The 18,735-nt window shown below is 41.2% G+C and overlaps 1 protein-coding gene across 5 annotated transcripts in view; it reads right to left on the bottom strand.

The window, feature by feature from the left end:
- The window catches only part of SLIT2 (slit guidance ligand 2), a 361,217-nt gene that overhangs the window by 96,749 nt on the left and 245,733 nt on the right, over positions 1–18,735 (bottom strand). For all 5 annotated transcript variants that reach the window (XM_036330006.1, XM_036330014.1, XM_036330022.1 and 2 more), the window contains 6 exons: positions 15,296–15,446; positions 9,937–10,011; positions 8,148–8,291; positions 4,575–4,718; positions 2,805–2,971; positions 1,587–1,719 (listed from right to left, as the gene is read on the bottom strand). In XM_036330006.1, the coding sequence (XP_036185899.1) occupies positions 1,587–1,719; positions 2,805–2,971; positions 4,575–4,718; positions 8,148–8,291; positions 9,937–10,011; positions 15,296–15,446 (814 nt within the window). The remainder of the gene's footprint in view (positions 1–1,586; positions 1,720–2,804; positions 2,972–4,574; positions 4,719–8,147; positions 8,292–9,936; positions 10,012–15,295; positions 15,447–18,735) is intronic.

Below are 18,735 nucleotides of genomic sequence, written 5' to 3'. Positions count from 1 at the left end.
AAATCAAGGTCAAAATTATTTAACGGGAAGCAGGTAAAATGACTAAGAGATAGCCAGTTAAATGGTCCAAGAAGAGATTTAGCGTCAAGACAATCTGAATGGTACGCTATGTCCTTGGTGGGGTGCACCTAGAATCAATGCATACAGACTACTCCATAGGCATCTAGCTTCCCAATACTGAATGGAGGGAAACCTTCTGAACTAAATACACATTAAAGTGAGAATTAAGTCTTTAATCACACACCACACACACAAAAAAAACAGTGCTTATCATTAACTAACAACTGCGACCGATAGTCAGAGAGGGAAACCGATCACCTCACAACTATTCAAATCCGAGAGGGGCCTTCTGTGCGCACGCTAAGATCACACGGTTTCTGTCTAAGTGTTCCACTCAGGACCAAATTAAGATTCAGAGAACTGCACAGGATTTGAAAACAAGTTTTTTGACAACTGAAGTGGCATCTCCTTAAACCTCATTAAGACTGTTCCGCCTGGACCAAAGTTTATCAAAGCTGCTCATTGGGGGTACTTGGATGCATCCGCATTAATGACAGGTACGCATTTGCATGAGGTAGAGTTGGACTTACATCGTTTTTGACGCATGGTTCCATACAGACAAAACTCAATGAGGCAAAATAACTTAACTGCACGTCAGGCATGTGTACATGGCCCGTGGTACACAGATGAAGGAATGGAACAGAGCACGCATGCATACCGTTTAAACAGCCTAGTCTCTGATTTATTCCATTGCCCACACAGAGCACCACATAGCACAAGGCGGCTAAGGAGGTGTGGGTGGTGCTTAGTGTCTGGATATTGTGCCTCGGCAATGTACTCTGTGGTTAAATGTCAGTAATGAAAATGTTAGCGCTAACTGGCCCCACGCCCTTTACAAACCGAGGGACTCTGATTCAAGCCCAAAGGGTAGTCACACATTTCTTTTTAAGGATTATGCCAGCTTCTCCCGCCTCGCCTCCCAGACGTTAATGCACCACATATGGTGAGATGTTCTCCTAGGAGACACAGGGGTAAGGGATACTTAACCAAATGGGATCTCCTGACACTGTGGATGAACTAAATACACAGCATTTCCCACGGTGCACTGGATGGGACATTAGTCTTGCAACATACTCCATGGGAAAAGGGCTATAGAAACAAGTAAGTATGGGAGCTACCTCACATTTTACCACCCTCTCTTGGAGCTCCACAGTGCACCTTGGCATAATAAAGGCACTGAGAAATCCTGCAGGGAAAGAAGAGAAACACACACAACTGGCATTTCCCAAGGTCTCTGAACCAGCTTTCGTATTATTTGTTTAAGGTTTTTTTTTTTATTGCTTTAAGTATTACAAAGAGTATTACATATGTCTCCTTTTTTTTCCCCTGTCCTTGACAATCCCCTGGCCTCCCCTACCCCCCAGTGTCTTATGTCCATTTGTTTAAGGTTTTATGTGATACTAATTAATGGCCCCTAGAATGTAATCTGCAAACAGGACTGTAAAAACTTCGGTGTGAAGCCCATTTCCCTTGGAGTATGACATATTAATTACTCAGAAAAGAAAGAAAGACAAGCTTTTACTTACAATTCAGTGACATCTCTTGGGATTCCTTTGGGCAAACCCTTCAAGCCTTTGTTACTACATCGAACCACTGTGTCCAAGCAGGTGCACTCCCCGGGACAGCGGGACAGTGGGGAACAGCTATTGTCATCATTTCCTAAATTGCCAAAAGACATACAGGGAAACCCAGATTTGCAGCTTTGAAGAGGTTAGAAATGATTTTATGGCTTTAAATTAACGTAACAAGCACCCATTTCGGGCCATATGATCACTGATGTGGAGGGCAATAAGGATTTACAGACACCATATGTTTCATACAGCTCCGTTTCTAGACAGCTGAGGGCAGAATTCCAGAAAATAATGTCCAGTGTGTATCATCAGTACAATGATAATAGTTACTGTCTTTGTGCAGTTATTTATATAAATTATACTTTTAATTAGAACCTATGTGTTAACTGAATTAAGGAGACAGACGTGAAGAGGCATAAAGGGACAGAGTTATTTCAAATGTTTCGCAAAAATGGTGTGGGTCCCTCATTTTTAAAAATATATTTTTATTGATTTCTGAGCGGAAGGGAGAGGGAGGGAGAGAGAGATAGAAACATCAATGATGAGAGAGAATCATTGATCGGCTGCTTCCTGCATGGGGATCCAGCAAACCTGGGCATGTGCCCTGACTGGGAATCAAACCCTGACCTCCTGGTTCATAGGTCGATGTTCAACCACTGAGCCACGCTGGCCGGGGAGGGTCCCTCTTTTTAAAGTATGAACTCAAATCAGTTCTGCATTCACTGGCAATAATTACAGAACCTGTTTCGCGTACTGACAGGGTTACTCCAGTAAAATGCCATGATACATAGAGTGCATGAAAAAGCGAAAATTATTACTTTTGCTGGATTTACTAGCATTTCTATTTTAGAAGTCAATTGCTTTTCTCATTTGGAAAAGATAGCTACTGGAAGAGATGCTTCGTGTAATAAAGAAATGTTAAAATGAAGCTGTAAAAACAGTACCAAGGGCCAGTTGGAAATTGGAAAATCTACAGCCTTCAAAAGCACAAAGTAGATGTGGAAAGGAAGGTGCCCTCTGAGAAAGGAAGTGTCCTCTGGCTAAAACATAACAAAGCAACGAAAAAGGTGCGCCAGGACTATCTTCGGACGGATACGCGGGGCAGCTGCACCCTTAGCACCAGCACAGTCACCTGGACGCCTGGGGGCCACAGGCCGGGCGCGGCCTCCTTACCATCATCGCAGGTGAAGTCTTGAATGGCCACGTCCTGGATGGGGATCTCTTTGAGGAAGTAGGGTTTCTGACAGCGAGGGTTGCCCGTTACAATTCTTTTCTTCCGGAGCCATTCTCCCAACCAAGCCAGGTAGCAGTTACAGTTGAAAGGATTGGCCAAGAGGTTTCTAAGCGCCACATGCAAGCAATGCAGAGTTGAGGTCAGTCAGGGTTTCTTAAAAAAGAAACCTCCTTATTTCTCAAAACCCCATTCTACCACTTCCCACACCATTTCTGCTGAAATGGTTCCTTATGTTTCATAATCCCCCCCCCCCCCAGCCCTCGATTCATACCCCATCACAATATATGGGATGCATTTTTTTTTTTGCTAAAATACATATGTGTAAAATTTACAAAATAACAAGACTTTCATATGCGGAATTCTTTCAAATAATTTCACGCAAAAAATAAAGTGAAAGCAGCAATTTAGGGCTTATGCAGTGGATCCGGAGGGATAGCTCATTTATAGATCATTTAAACTTGTCTGAGGTCTGAGCTGCTGTCAGACTCCGCTGCCCTGATAACGCAGCAACTTAATATAAAGATGAAGGCTGATTACCTTATATTATTGAGTTTAACCTGACAACAGCTATTTCATTAATTTGTCATTTCAAGATTTCCATTTCTTATTTGCTCAAGAGAATAGGTTTCCCATCGAAGCTGACAGCTGAGTTGATTAAATGCCAGTTATAAAAATGAATTCACTTCCACAAATCTCTGCACTTTTGGCATCTCACCACTTCAGCACAAACCTACTGACGATCCCATTATTTATAAACATGCCATGTTTAATATGCACAAATTAGTCACCCCATGTAAAATGTCACACTTTATGTGGGAAGGGGATTAAGTACTTTCCTGATGGAGGGACGCTTTCCTCAAATTATTTCTTCAGCGACTTGAGCTATGTTGAACATACTCCCGCCCCCCCTTCTTTTTTCATTCTTTCTAACTACCTTTAGAGTTAGACTAGTATGTCACCATTACAGGGGAATCTGATTTGATTTGTAATATTTATATTTTCAAACACTGCTTCTTAGATACTGATATGTAATATGCCTGCAATGCATTGTTCGGAGGTGTGTTTGTGTGTGTGTGTGTGTGTGTGTGTGTTTGATACTTTCTAAGTTCTGTGTCTAGACCTAACCTCCTAACCTACATAAAATATCCGTATGGTAAGGCTCAACCTATTTCTTTAATATTTTCCTAATGTCACAGTTAACGCCCTCTAGTGAACAGCCCTTCTTGCTGGTCAGGTCACCCGGATGCAGCCCCTGTCACTGTGAATGGCCCTGGAGCATGGGGTGGTGGAAATGACCCCATCAACTGTTTGGATGATACTTATCTGAAGAGCTGCCCGTGCAGGAACACTCAGGAAAAGCTACAGCATTTCCTTTGCTTGCAGCACAGTTGAGTTATAATAAAATTAAAATTTCAAAATGAAGCCACAGCACGTTATTATTAAAAAAAAAACCTGATTGAACAATACTATGATCTTGGTTACATTTTCATATAAGATAGTAGGTAATCTTTTTAGAGAAAGTTAAAATAAGTTTAACATGAAGAAATTTGTCTTAAAAAGACACACAAAACAAAACACCACCACCACTTGATCCTTGATCACATTTTTATGAAATGCCTAACAGTGCATTAAAGTGTTATCAATGAAAGTAATAAATGTAACAGGGAGACCCAAGTAATACACAGATGAAGACTATTTTTCATACTCACAGAGTAGATAAGGAATGGAGAGTGTCAAAGGCCCCTGGTGCAATCGTAGTAATTTGATTATCATATAAGGAAAGCAGCCGCACAGAACTCAGCCCTATGAAGCTGTCATTCCCCACACAGCTGATGCGATTACTTCTCAACATCCTGAGGGGGGAAAAAGAGAACATTGTTATGAAGATAAAGCATCAGGCAATCACTTTTGCCTATTTGAGGACCAAGATAACCCCTCTTTGCAAATCTGTAGCGCTCAGGACTGTTTCCTGAATGTTCTCTAGTCATCGGGAAGCCCTGTGGCTATGTACTGAGAGGCTTGTGCAAAAATAAAACAATGATGACACTCAGTTACAAAAAGCCTAGGTGTGGATTTCCAACCCCGCCTGAGGAGGGGAGGATGCGTCCCTTGGAGGTCATCATTTTGTTTGCCTGATTACATAACGTCCTAAGGCACCTGCAGCTCTGTAAGCCCGTAAGGCCCTGTGATCTGTGTATTCACTGCAGTACTGCATTGAAGGCTGAACAGAGAGGAGGCAGAACAGAATCAATAACCACAGCAGATGAAGGGCAAAGGGCATCTCAAGGACTTCCAGGCCAAGTCAGTGTCAACATCAGCAGAGGAGTCAAACTTGACTGAACGTCCACAGAGCCTGCACACATCATTTTAATTATGAAAACTGTTTCATTGTTTAAAGTCCAGAACTTAAAAGAAGCAATAAAGATCTCAGTTGTTCACAGTGAAGGTGAAATGGGTCTTCTCTTTAAACAATTCTGACCATTTTTCTTTCTTTTTCTTTTCTTTTCTTTTTCTTTTTTTTTTAGTTATTATCATTAATAGGATTAACACTGTGCTCAAGTTTTGGCTCTGTTCTTGATTTTTTTTTAAACTGATTATTTGTGGGGCTTAGAAAAATTGCAGAAGGTTTCTAAAATCTCCACATCAAAATGAGTCATTGCCATAAGTCTTACTCAGAAATGCTGAAAAGTTCATTTCTTTCCCATAATTTTTCTAATCGTGAGTTGATGACTCTGAAGATTGCAAGATGTAAAAAAAAGAGGCAGAACAAATGAACACCAAAGTGTTCCTTTAAAATCCTAGGATAAATAAGAAACACCCACTTCTGCATCCCGCCAACTCATGGGTAAAAAAAGAAGAAAGGATGAAGCCCTCATGAAGACATCATTTTATGCTATGGCACAAAGGCACAACAGAAAGTATTTCTATCAGCTCCACCCTTCACCGTGAAGAATCAAGAGCACTTGGTCTCACCCTTGTTGGAGTGAGGAACGCCTGGAAGGAGGTGAAGAAAGCTTAGCTTTCTGTCACTACAAAAATCCCTGCCACATTTCACCTTGGAGCGGGGATTCAAACCAAGACTCACTGAAATATGGACATGCACTGCTAAGAGATTTAGTAGTCCCAGAGGGTTAAGAACTCGGGGGACAGTGGGGTGTCTTGCGAAAATCTTTATAGTTCCAAGCTGAAAGTTACCACTGAGCGGAATATAAGGTCCAGATAAAGCTGCTTGAGGCCTTTGACTACCCCGAGCTTGGCTCTGAATGCTCCGTTATGTTCGTTGTGATACAGTGGGATTAAGTAGTGAGCCAGTTGGATGTCTGGCTGAGGTGCCAAAACTTAAGAGGCACAAAAACAGGGCTAGGAACATAATGAAGGAGAAAGATGAATCCTGTGAATGAAACTAGTCAAAAGAAATGTTTTGATAAGGTCTTTGCTGTGGTGTTATGAATGGAGCTGTGTTCCTCTAAAATTCATATGTTGAAGCCCTTGTTGATACCCAATGTGACTGCATTGGAAAGAGGGCTTTTAGGGAGGTAGATAAAGTTAAATGAGATCTTATGGGTGGGGCCTTAATAGGATAGGACTGGTGTCCTTGTAAGAGAAAGGGACACAGAGCTCTGTCCCCCCAGACAGAAAGGAAAGGTCAATAAAAACACAGCAAAAAGATGGCAATCTAAAAGCCAACAAAAGAGCCCTCCCCAGGAACCAACCCTCACAGCACCTTGACCTTGGACTTCCAGAACTGTGAGAAAACAAATTCCTGTTGTTTAAGTCATCCGGTCTGGTTTGTCATGCAGGACGGCAGCCCAGGACAGACCAATACAGTTGGAGTTACAGTTCCTGTTCCTCCTACTGCCCGTTCAAGGAGAAGGTTCCAATGACAAGGAGTCCCTCAACTATTGTCTCCGAAGGAAGAATTCTGCTTGCTGCAGGATCTGGGTTTTGATGAGTTAGTTACCTGAGACAGCCTGGGGGTGGGGAGCGGGGGCAGGAGTAGATGCAGCCACCCGTGGTATAACTTTTCTGCCTTCTTCTACACACTCAGTATCTCTGTCCTAAAAGGCTGAAGGGATATTTGAATATTTGCATAACATCTTGAAGAGGCTCCAAGTTAACCACGAGAGGGGTCAGCAGGTGGCAGCTGGGTCCTGCCGGATGGTTAGGTTCCAGGCTGTGCCTCAAGGGGCACAATTCTACTTCCCTGGGCAGAGGCTGTTGAGCAGGATTTGAAATTGGGATGCTAGTAACATCCCCACTGACTGGAGGAGAGCTCTCTGCTGTGATGAAGAGCAGGCCATAGACTTCCAGGCCCTCAGTGCCCTGGTTGTGGCTCTGAGGGCTGAGGGAGAGGAGAGGGTTTAGGGGAGACAGTGGAGCTGGGGCCCCTCTCCACTACCATTGCCTAGGGCTGCAACTTGGTGACAAAGAGTTTCCTGCTGTCTTCAGAGTTTGCTTTGTGTCTCTCCCAATGTTCAGGCCACTACTTTTGTCAAACATAATTACATACTTTGGAGATTATAAAAAGTACACAAGTGCTCTGTAGAAATCCAAGTAACTCTAGCATTGTCCTTAGGAATCAATCCAATTCCATCCTCCTTGGCCAGCAACCTTTAGAAACATACAGAATTTCTTTTCCCCAAGCTCACAACCCCGGGGCAAGTGAGTACTCGTAACTCTTGGCACATTTGCTTTGAAATTGGTAGTAAAAGTTCCAACACCAGTCAGTGTCTTTTGCACTAAGACCTTGCAGGGCTGCCAGAGGGGTTCCCCAGGTGAAATGATATTCTGCCAGGGGCTGGAGAAGATGCTGAAGCCAGGGACCTGGGTCCAAGACAGTCTTAGAAGGAGGGATTTGAGGAAAAGGAAGAAGAACCATTGTTCTGAGGCTGATCAGAGGATTTAAGCTCCACAAGGAGTAGAGCAAAGACCTTCTTGTTGTGGAATCGCAGCCAGGAGAGACACTTTTGCTCTTCTGCAGGCAACATGCTAAAGTCAGGGTATTAGAGGAACAGATAATCTGTATCCACAAACAACGTGTGTGTGTGTGTGTGTGTGTGTGTGTGTGTGTATGTGTGTGTGTGTGGGGGGGAGAGAGAGAGAGAGAGAGAGAGAGAGAGAGAGAGAGAGAGAGAGAGAGAGAGAGAGAGAGAGAGAGAGAGAGAGAGAGAGTGCTATGGCTGGAGTGATGAGGAAGAATGGAATCTCCATCCCCTCCCAGGATTGTAATGACCATGAAGTACAATCCTGTAGAAGAATCACAACGCGATGAGAATACTTACAATGTTTTGAGGCTTTCCAATCCCTTGAACATCTTATGCTGCACATTTTCCAAACGATTACTAGTGAGAAGTATTTCATTTACACCAGATGCTCCTTCGAAAGCTCCCTCTTCAATGTCTGTAATCTTATTGTTGCTAAAGTTTCTAAATAAAAAGTGTTGAAACACAGGTTTTACACAATCTCTTTCTCACAATGAGGGCACCGAGACATGTTTGATCATTTTCTCCTACTGAACAGTCTCCCACCATCTCCAATCTCTGCCCTGCCCAGGGCTCTGAAGGGACACCGCTTTGGGATTCCGCCAAGCCAAAGCCATAACAGTTCTGAGGGGTAATGTTTACGGTGAAAAATACCAGCCTGGTCATTGTCAACATGGTCTGAATGGGTCTCTAGGAGTATACAATTCTTGAGGTCAGGTATTGAGTTGAATAAACCTTTGTTTGCCACAAAACTTAATGAGGAACTTTTCAAAGAAATGCTCCTGATTAAGAAGTGTTCCTGAATTAATGACTAAAAGAAGGCAACTGAGTAAAAAGGAGGACGGGCTAAAATATACCAGCATTTACATAGCTTCAGAGATATATCCAAATATAAGTCTGTTCCCGCGAAATTTCTCATGTAAAAATGGGTCAAAACAACCAACTCCACTGTCAGAATTTTGTGTGATATGAAAGACTACCATGTTTGCCCGGAGGGCAAGAATGTCCAGTTGAGGCAACACCTTTCTATACGTTCCCTCTTTCTCTTTCTCACTGCTCATTCCAAGACCAGGAATGTCCACAGAACGAGGGTGATTTTTACGTATCATTTTATGCCTCTCAGAACATTGCCCAGAGTAGCTTCTCAAAAAATATATATTGTATAGAAGGGAACCTTATAGCTAAACAATAACAACAACAACAAAAAAGAGCAGTTCATGTCAGAGACAAAGGAGGACAACTAAGCCAGTAGAAACTCTTTGGGAGACAGTATATAACCCGGGGGTCAAGCACACAAAAGTAGTTTTAGTCCTCTCTGCCTCTTATAGTCTATGTGACCGTGGGCCAGTTACATGTATCATGGAAGAATGCTTCTTCCCTCTCTCATATGAGGAGGGTGCTCCATGGACTCTTGGCCTCTGCCCTGCGGCTATCATGGAAGAATGCTTCTTCCCTCTCTCATATGAGGAGGGTGCTCCATGGACTCTTGGCCTCTGCCCTGCGGCTCCCTCCCCTCATTCGCAGGGGGGTAGAGTACTGTTTTGAATGTTGCTGAAACTGCTGAGCTGAGAAAATTATGTTGAAATATGAGTTGTAGATATGTAGTCACACAGATGAGCTATCAAGCCAGTTTAGCAATTATTAATTTTGACTATCTCCTAATGAAAGTTTAATGAAGCAAAAAGTCAAATAGTTGACATGAAAGTGCTGAAAGAGAAATAACAGCACGGTTTGGGGAATAGCACAGGAAGTTACAACACATGACTGCTCCCCCGCCCCCACCATGTGCTTAGATGCTGGATTCCTGCTGTGGGCCCACAGCAGACCAGCTGTCTGAGCTACAGAAAGATGACACTGCTCTGCTAGGGAAATGGAGTTGGCATCATTGGAATATACAGAAAAATGCCAATTACTCTGGTTCCTCTCAGAGATTACCCTCAATTCGTGCCACAGGTAGTCATTATAGGAACATTTCTCTGGATTTTTTATATTTTCCAATTTTCAAAGAAATCGAAATAAAACTGCCAAGGGGTCGGAAAAACACAACAAAACTCAACAAATTCACAAAGATGGCTAATGCACGGCTTACATTTTACGTAACTGAGGAAGTTTCTTGAAGATTCCTGTAGCTTCCAACACGGTGAATTCATTATTATTGAGACGCCTAGGGAAAGAGAAAGAGCAACGTTTCAACACCAAGGGTCAGGAAGGGATTGCGTTTTATTTCTCATACAGAGGGATACCATTATTTGATCACGACCCTGAAGCAAACTATAGGACACATATCACGGAAGACCTGTGGGAAATGCCCTCGCGCCCTCAATATCCATGGAGGATTGGTTCCAGGACCGCCACACATACCAAAATCCACGGGTACTCAAGGCCCTTACATAAAATGATGAGGTATCAGTACATAACTTACACACATCTTCCTGATTACATTAAATCATCTCTCCATTACTTATACCTTATACAATGTGGATGCTATGTAAACAGATGTCATGTTGTCTTGTTTAGAGAATAATAACAAGGAAATATGCCTGTAGATGTTTCACCTTTGGAACAGGCCACCGCTGTAAGCCTAATTATGTTTGAGTAGGACATGTCAGCAGCAAAGCAACTTTAAAAAATATTTTTGACCTAAGGTTGTTTAAATTTGCAGATGTAGAACCCAAGACTATGCAAGGCCAACTGTACTGAATTTTTCCCCATTTCACTCAAATTTTAATGATCAAAATAAAATATATAAGAAGCACATAGCAGAGAAAGCCAATAATTGAAAATCAGATTAAACGCTCTTTATTTTTACTGTCCCCTCCCTAAGAAAGCATTTTAGGCCATTTTTTTTTTTCCTAATAACTTACTCCATAATTTTTATTTATTTAAAGGCTTTAGTGTTATATAATGTATATGCCATGAAGTTCACCCTTTTGAAGTATATAATTCAGTGGTGCTTAGTATATTCACAAAATTGTGACACCATTTTTTGCTACTTAATTCCAGAATATATTCATCACCCAAAAAAGAAGTCCCATACCTATTAGCAATCACTCCCAATTTGTTCCCATGCTACCTCACTTCTTGGCCACCACTAATTTACTTTCTGTTTCCATGGATTTTCCCATTCTGGTCATTTCATATAAATGGAATCATATTAAATGTGGCCTTCTGTGTTTTTTTGTTTGTTTTTACTTTGAATAATGTTTAACAAGGTTCAAACTAGTTTTGCATTTATCAATACTTCATTCCTTTTTGTGGCCAAATACTCCTCCATAGTATGGACATACCACATTGTTTAGTCATTTATCAGTGGAAGAAGATTTGGTCTGCTTTCACTTTTAGATTATTATAAATAGTGCTGCTCTGAACATCAGTGCACAAGTTTTTTCGTGGACGTATATTTTCAGTCCTTACATCTGTGTGAAATTGCTGGGTCACATGGGAAATGGAGGTCTAACTGAGAAATAGCCAAACTTTTTTCCCAAAGGGCCTGCATTATTTTACAGTCCCAGCAGCAATGTATGAGGGGTCCTATTTCTCTCACTTATGATTGTTATTTTTGTGTGTTTGCTTTAATGGCCATTCTAGTGGGTGGGAAGTGTTACCGCTTTGTGGTTTTGATTTGTATTTCCCTAATGCCTACTGATACTGAACATTTTTTCATGTGCTTATTGCCCATTTGTATATCTTCTTTGGATAAATGTCCATACAAGTAATTGCCTACTTTTCAATTGGATAATGTACATTTTTATTTCTTAATTTTATGGTTAAGTTATAAGAATTCCTTATTCATTCTGGATAGGAGTCTTTTATCATAATATATACGGTTTGCAAATATTTTCTTCCAGGTGCTAATTTTTAAATGTATAATTTTTTAAAAAATTCTTAATTTCTTAACACACACGGCCCTGCATCTAATACAATTCTTGATTGACAAGTAAGCCTCCTTAACGCATTCTCCTGCTGGAAGATGGGATTTGGATTTACTGTTTGTAGTATTATAGGCAATAAGCATAGCTCCCAACATGACTGTAAAAATAGAGTTCAGGGCTTTGGCTGCATGCTCTCCATGCCTTTCTAGAAGTCCTGGAGCTCTGGAATAGCTTAATGAACTAACAGGAATAAAAAAGCACCACTATCATCACAGGGAGCTAGTTTCTGTCATCTCTCTGAAAGCGTTACATTATTTTTAATTATTCCAATTGTTCAAAATTCATTAAGTAACAGGCACGAGTTTAGACACAGCGGGAGATCAACTATAAAACACAGTCCCTGCCATCGAGGGGCCGTAATCTCATTGAAGACAAAAGGACTATGCATGCACAGAAAGACAAGCAACTATGCAAAGTGGATAATGACAGATACCAGATGGTGCTACATATCAACATGGCTACGATGTTAAGAAAATGATGAGATTTCACCAGGCTTTTCTTGGATTTTTTAGAACACTAACATTAAACGTCTCACTTAGAAAAGTCAGTAAAGGCAAAACGTCCACGGCATAGTACCTATAAATGGTTCAAGGAACATATTTTAGCGGCAAGCGTGTGCCAGGCCCTTTGTTAGGGTGATAAATATAAATCTGATCACACTCTGTCTTTTCAGCTTTTCCTGCTATGCTACGCTTTGTGTTTTAATACCTGATAATCACCAAGTTCTTCCAGCCACGAGTCAGTGAGATAATAAAACAGATAAAAAAGACTATCTTTTTCAATTCATAATGAACAGTCAAAATGGTGATTCTCAAACTACTTTACATGGTTGCTGTAAAGACTAAATATGCAAAACATCTATGCATTGTATAGAAATGGGTTTGGGCATAAATAATGCCTAAGAATTAAATATCAAGTGAATGCTATTATTAGTAGTATTACTAGGTACTAGCTGGATTTTTGAGAGATAAATTAATTTCTGCAATTGTATCTTGGGCCAGAAAGAAGAAGTAAGATAGCCTCTAAAATATTCTTGGCCCTGGCTGGGTGGCTCAGTTAGTCGGAGCATCAGCCCATACACCAAAAGGTCGTGGGTTAGATTCCCAGGCAGGGCTCATATAGGAGGCAACTGATGGATGTTTCTCACACACACCAATATTTCTCTCCTTCTCTTTCTCACATAATCTCTCTCTAAAATCAATACACATCCTCATATGAGGATTTATTTAATATATATGTATATATTATACACACACACACACATATATATATATATACACATGTATATTCTTGTACATAGAAGAGTTATGCAAATGTGTATTAACAAAGATCAATGTAATTATTGAGAATAAAAGGGTAAGACAAAAATCCTAATATTTTGATGCTTTTGTTTCCTCCATCCCAAACTAGATTCTGTAGGAAGAGGGACTTACAGTTCTGCAGTGTACTGGAGAATGAGTACTGGGGAATGTGTACTGGGGGATGTGTACTGGGGAATGTGTACTGGGGAATGTGAACTGGGGGATGTGTACTGGGAATGTGTACTGGGGAATGTGTACTGGGAATGTGTACTGGGGAATGTGTACTGGGGAATGTGTACTGGGAATGTGTACTAGGAATGTGTACTGGGGAATGTGTACGGGGGAATGTGTACTGGGAATGTGTACTGGGGAATGTGAACTGGGGGATGTGTACTGGGAATGTGTACTGGGGAATGTGTACTGGGAGTGTGTACTGGGGAATGTGTACTGGGGAATGTGTACTGGGAATGTGTACTGGGGAATGTGAACTGGGGGATGTGTACTGGGAATGTGTACTGGGGAATGTGTACTGGGAATGTGTACTGGGGAATGTGTACTGGGGAATGTGTACTGGGGAATGTGTACTGGGAATGTGTACTAGGAATGTGTACTGGGGAATGTGTACTGGGGAATGTGTACTAGGAATGTGTACTGGGGAATGTGTACTGGGGAATGTGTACTGGGAATGTGTACTGGGGAATGTGTGCTAGGGAATATGTACTGGGAATGTGTACTGGGGATATGTACTGGGGGATGTGTAATGGGGGATGTGTGCTAGGGAATATGTACTGGGAATGTGTACCGGGGATATGTACTGGGGGATGTGTACTGGGGGATGTGTGCTAGGGAATGTGTACTGGGAATGTGTACTGGGGATATGTACTAGGGAATGTGTACTGGGGGATGTGTACTGGGGGATGTGTACTGGGGGATGTGTGCTAGGGAATGTGTACTGGGAAATGTGTACTGGGGGATGTGTGCTAGGGAATGTGTACTGAGAATGTGTACTGGGGATATGTACTGGGGGATGTGTACTGGGGGATGTGTGCTAGGGAATATGTACTGGGGATATGTACTGTGGGATGTGTACTGGGAAATGTGTACTGGGGGATGTGTACTGGGGAATGTGTACTGAGAATGTGTACTGGGGATATGTACTGGGGGATGTGTACTGGGGGATGTGTACTGGGGGATGTGTGCTAGGGAATGTGTACTGGGAAATGTGTACTGGGGGATGTGTGCTAGGGAATGTGTACTGGGAATGTATAGTGGGGATATGTACTAGGGAATGTGTACTAGGAATGTGTACTGGGAATGTGTACTGGGGGATGTGTACTGGGGGATGTGTACTGGGGAATGTGTACTGGGGGATGTGTACTGGGGGATGTGTACTGGGGGATGTGTACTGGGGGAATGTGTGCTAGGGAATATGTACTGGGAATGTGTACTGGGGGATGTGTACTGGGGGATGTGTACTGGGGGATGTGTGCTAGGGAATGTGTACTGGGAATATGTACTGGGGATATGTACTGGGGAATGTGTACTGGGAATGTGTACTGGGGGATGTGTACTGGGGGATGTGTGCTAGGGGATGTGTACTGAGAATGTGTACTGGGGATATGTACTGGGGGATGTGTACTGGGGGATGTGTGCTAGGGAATATGTATTGGGGATATGTACTGTGGGATGTGTACTGGGAAATGTGTACTGGGGGATGTGTACTGGGGAATGTGTACTGAGAATGTGTACTGGGGATATGTACTGGGGGATGTGTACTGGGGGATGTGTACTGGGGGATGTGTGCTAGGGAATGTGTACTGGGAAATGTGTACTGGGGGATGTGTACTGGGGGATGTGTGCTAGGGAATGTGTACTGAGAATGTGTACTGGGGATATGTACTGGGGGATGTGTACTGAGGGATGTGTGCTAGGGAATATGTACTGGGGATATGTACTGTGGGATGTGTACTGGGAAATGTGTACTGGGGGATGTGTACTGGGGAATGTGTACTGGGAATGTGTACTGGGGATATGTACTGGGGGATGTGTACTGGGGGATGTGTACTGGGGGATGTGTGCTAGGGAATGTGTACTGGGAAATGTGTACTGGGGGATGTGTGCTAGGGAATGTGTACTGGGAATGTATAGTGGGGATATGTACTAGGGAATGTGTACTGGGAATATGGTCCGGGATTCTGGGGGGAGAGGGACTTACAGTTCCGCAGTATACTGGGGAATGTGGTCTGGGATTTTGGCGAGCTTTTGATTGGAGCAATCGACTGTGGTCCCTTCGCAGCGGCACTTTTCAGGGCAAGCCAAGTCTGCAAAGCAGTCCCCACTTAATTTTGATCGATAGTCTTCTGTACCTATTGAGGAGTCAAGCCAAGAAAAATAAAATAAAGGAGATACTGAGTCTAAAGTTCAGAATGCTTGCTAATTTATAGGAGGAAAAAAGGAAGATAACTATAGATTATGCAGCAGGGAGACAACTTGGGGGAATTTGGTCAATGGATGTCAGGAGAGGGTTAAAACAAGGGCTTGGAATTTGCTGGAAAAAAGAGTAACCAGATTCACAGGACAGGAAAACATTAATAGAGATGAGCTTTTCACAGCGGTACTGTCTGCTGATCCGGTTCTGAGCCATTCTAGCCTATATGACAGCTAAGCACACAATGGCTATTTCGTTGTTAAACAGATTTTTTTTTTCTCAGTGTCAAGAATTTAAACGGTATCCAGTCATCCACATCTCCCTATATATCATTTTAAAATTAGGGCTTTCCAGGCAAATAGATGTACTCAGGTTTTTAATTTTTCTATGGTCTTTGATTATTCTCTCCCTCTCACTTACTCTTCAGAAATGCCTCCAAGGCCCTCATTTTTTTTTTTTTTTTTTTTTTTTTTTTTGCATTTTGATTGTATCAAGAGAGACCAGTCAGTCCTGAATTAAGCCTCAGCAGCTCGCCATGCTGTAGAAAGCTGCGTGACGTTCCATGGTGCTTGACGGAACCATGTTTTCCTCAGACCTGGCAAGCACATGGTTAGATCAAGCACAACAGAAAATCTCGCTACATCATCACTACACCATCCACTAGGCCAGGGGTAAGACGGAGAGGAAAGGTGAAGGGAAGCAGGAGAGAAGCTACAGACGTTCTGGAGATGTTGTACTGTGTACGTGACATGCATTCGTCCCACAGAAGGCCTATGACCGCAGTGAGAGCCTTACTACCGAGGGTTCCTGGAAACACAAAGGGGCTACACGGAAGGGACCCTCCCCCGTCCCTCAGAGCTGCAGAATGGAAACAACCGCTTTCGGGATCAACATCCAGGAAGAAGTTGGAGGTGAGCTACAGGGACAACAGAGAAGCTCAAAAGATCTGTGGTTTCTTCTTGGGGGAAAAAAAAAGGGCACAAAGGACCGAGACTAGAAGGTACGTCAGGATTGAAAAGGGAGGATAGTATGTTTCAGATCAGGCACTTTTACTTACAGCCCAAATGGTGAACTCCTGCAAAATTAAAAATCACCAAGAAGGAAAGAAAGACAGTAATCCCCGTTAAGATTAATAGGCATATATATATATATATATACACAACTAACTAAGGTCTCTTTCTTCTTTTCTTACTGTGGCAATGATCAGGGAATGGCACGTGCTTTGTAAACTTTCCTAATAATTTTTTGAAGCAAAGGGGTCTTGCAGGAAAAGCAATGGCATCCAAGATGCATACAAATTAAGCCCTTGTCAATTCCTTGAAAAGATGAATTCTCTGCAAGATAGATTTTCTCTTGAGTTATCACGGTAATATCTAGAATGCCAGACAGAACAGTGGTAGGCAAGTAAACATGTGAAATTAAGTGAGAAACGAATCATGGAGAGCTGCAAGGACTATCATGAGCACGTTTGCATTAATCCTTAGGTTGTGGCTAACATGCTTTTGAATGACCTTTCCAATTTATAAATAATGTCATTCAGTTAAAAGGAAATCAGGTAAATGTTTTCAAAGCTGAATATAATAGTTTCATTACATTTGGAAATTAATGCCATGACATTTATTGAAAATCTGTTGTACCGTGGTTGAAGCTTTTGTTTTAAAATTAAAATCAGAAAACACTGGGAACAAAGTCTAAATAAAGGTACAATAGGTATCTTACATTAAAAATAATCCACCTTCAATACAATGACAGTGATTCTTATTTCATGGCTCAAATTTTAATTTAAAGCTGGGAAAAAGTATTCTTCTGAGTCCTGAATTCTATAATTATTATTTTAAATAATGTAAATTAAATGATCAGATAGTGCCAATTAAGCTGTGATATCTGATAGAGAAGGTATTTTCCAAAACCTATTTTGGCTGCTGTCAATAAAGGGCCAAAATGTATCAGAATTTACTGAAACAACCTGACTTGTTCTTTATTTGCTGAACTAAAATATTTCTAAATTCTTAATGAATTATATTTAAAATAACCCTTGCTGGTTTGTTTCAGTAGATAGAGTGTTGGCCTGCGGACTGAAGGGTCCCAGGTTTGATTCTGGTCAAGGGCATATGCGTGGGTTAAAATAATATATTATGTAATAAAATAAATATTTCAAATATATTTAGTGTATAGTAAGTAATGAAGTATATTAAATATAATAGATTAAATAATTTGGCAACAATGATATTAACCACTAAAATTTGGGGATTTAAATAATATAAATGTTTTATCCCAGAGGTGTTCTAGTGTTTAGAATATAACTTTTTTGGGGGTAAGTAATAGCTTTCAGATAACTTTCTTCTTAAAAATTAGGTAAAAATAATGAATTTTAAAGATTGCCAGTGAAAGCCAATCAACCGCTGTTCAACATGTTACTTTTTATTCAGCCAATGTAATATATAAAATATTATTTGATCATTCAAGCTCAAAATAAGTAATAAAAGAAAATCTGTTAAATGCATAACATTATTCAAATAATAATAATTCAATAATGGCAAGCAATACCTATTTCCTTAAAAGAGAGACCAAACCCAGAATTCTTTAAAAAAATAGATATGGTTTTTCACACTAACACTACAGAATATATTTTTATTTATAGATGTTAAAATACATTATAGTCTAGAATATACCCAGGAGATGGTGAATGTGGCTAATCAATCACTACTTAACATATATTTTTTAAATATAGGCATTTAAAAAAAAAAACACAAGTCAAGAGGCATTTTACACAATTGGCAGGCAAGGAAAAAATAAGAACATATTTCAAAGAGCTAGTTCTAGAATCCTCAGCCTTGATCCTGTTAGGATTGTAGTGGTAAAACATTTCAATTACTTTTCTAAGCACATTTCATCATTCATTCATCAGCCTAAATTATTCAAGGCACTCAGTGCCCGTGAACTTTCATGCTGTCAGGATGCACGTCAATGTTGCTTTTGTGAAGTTAAACTGTGACCCCAGGTGTGCAAGGATGTGAAGTCACAGAGCAAGTGCAAGTGCATTTCCATCAGCAGGAAGCTGCTGTTTTTGCATAAAAAGTGAAGCAACAGCAAGCCAAGTCAAGCAAAAAGTCACAGTTTTCTAGTATGAGAACTATAAAAAAGTAAATCCCGTGACTGAAAACCACCATTCTGTGTGCTGGTGGCTGATTTCATGTGGAACTAGCTCTTTGACAACAGGGAGTCAC

This window comes from Myotis myotis, unplaced genomic scaffold (assembly GCF_014108235.1).
Source record: "Myotis myotis isolate mMyoMyo1 unplaced genomic scaffold, mMyoMyo1.p scaffold_m19_p_1, whole genome shotgun sequence".
NCBI classification, from domain to species: Eukaryota; Metazoa; Chordata; class Mammalia; order Chiroptera; family Vespertilionidae; genus Myotis; species Myotis myotis.
This window is presented reverse-complemented; position numbering and strand designations above follow the sequence as displayed.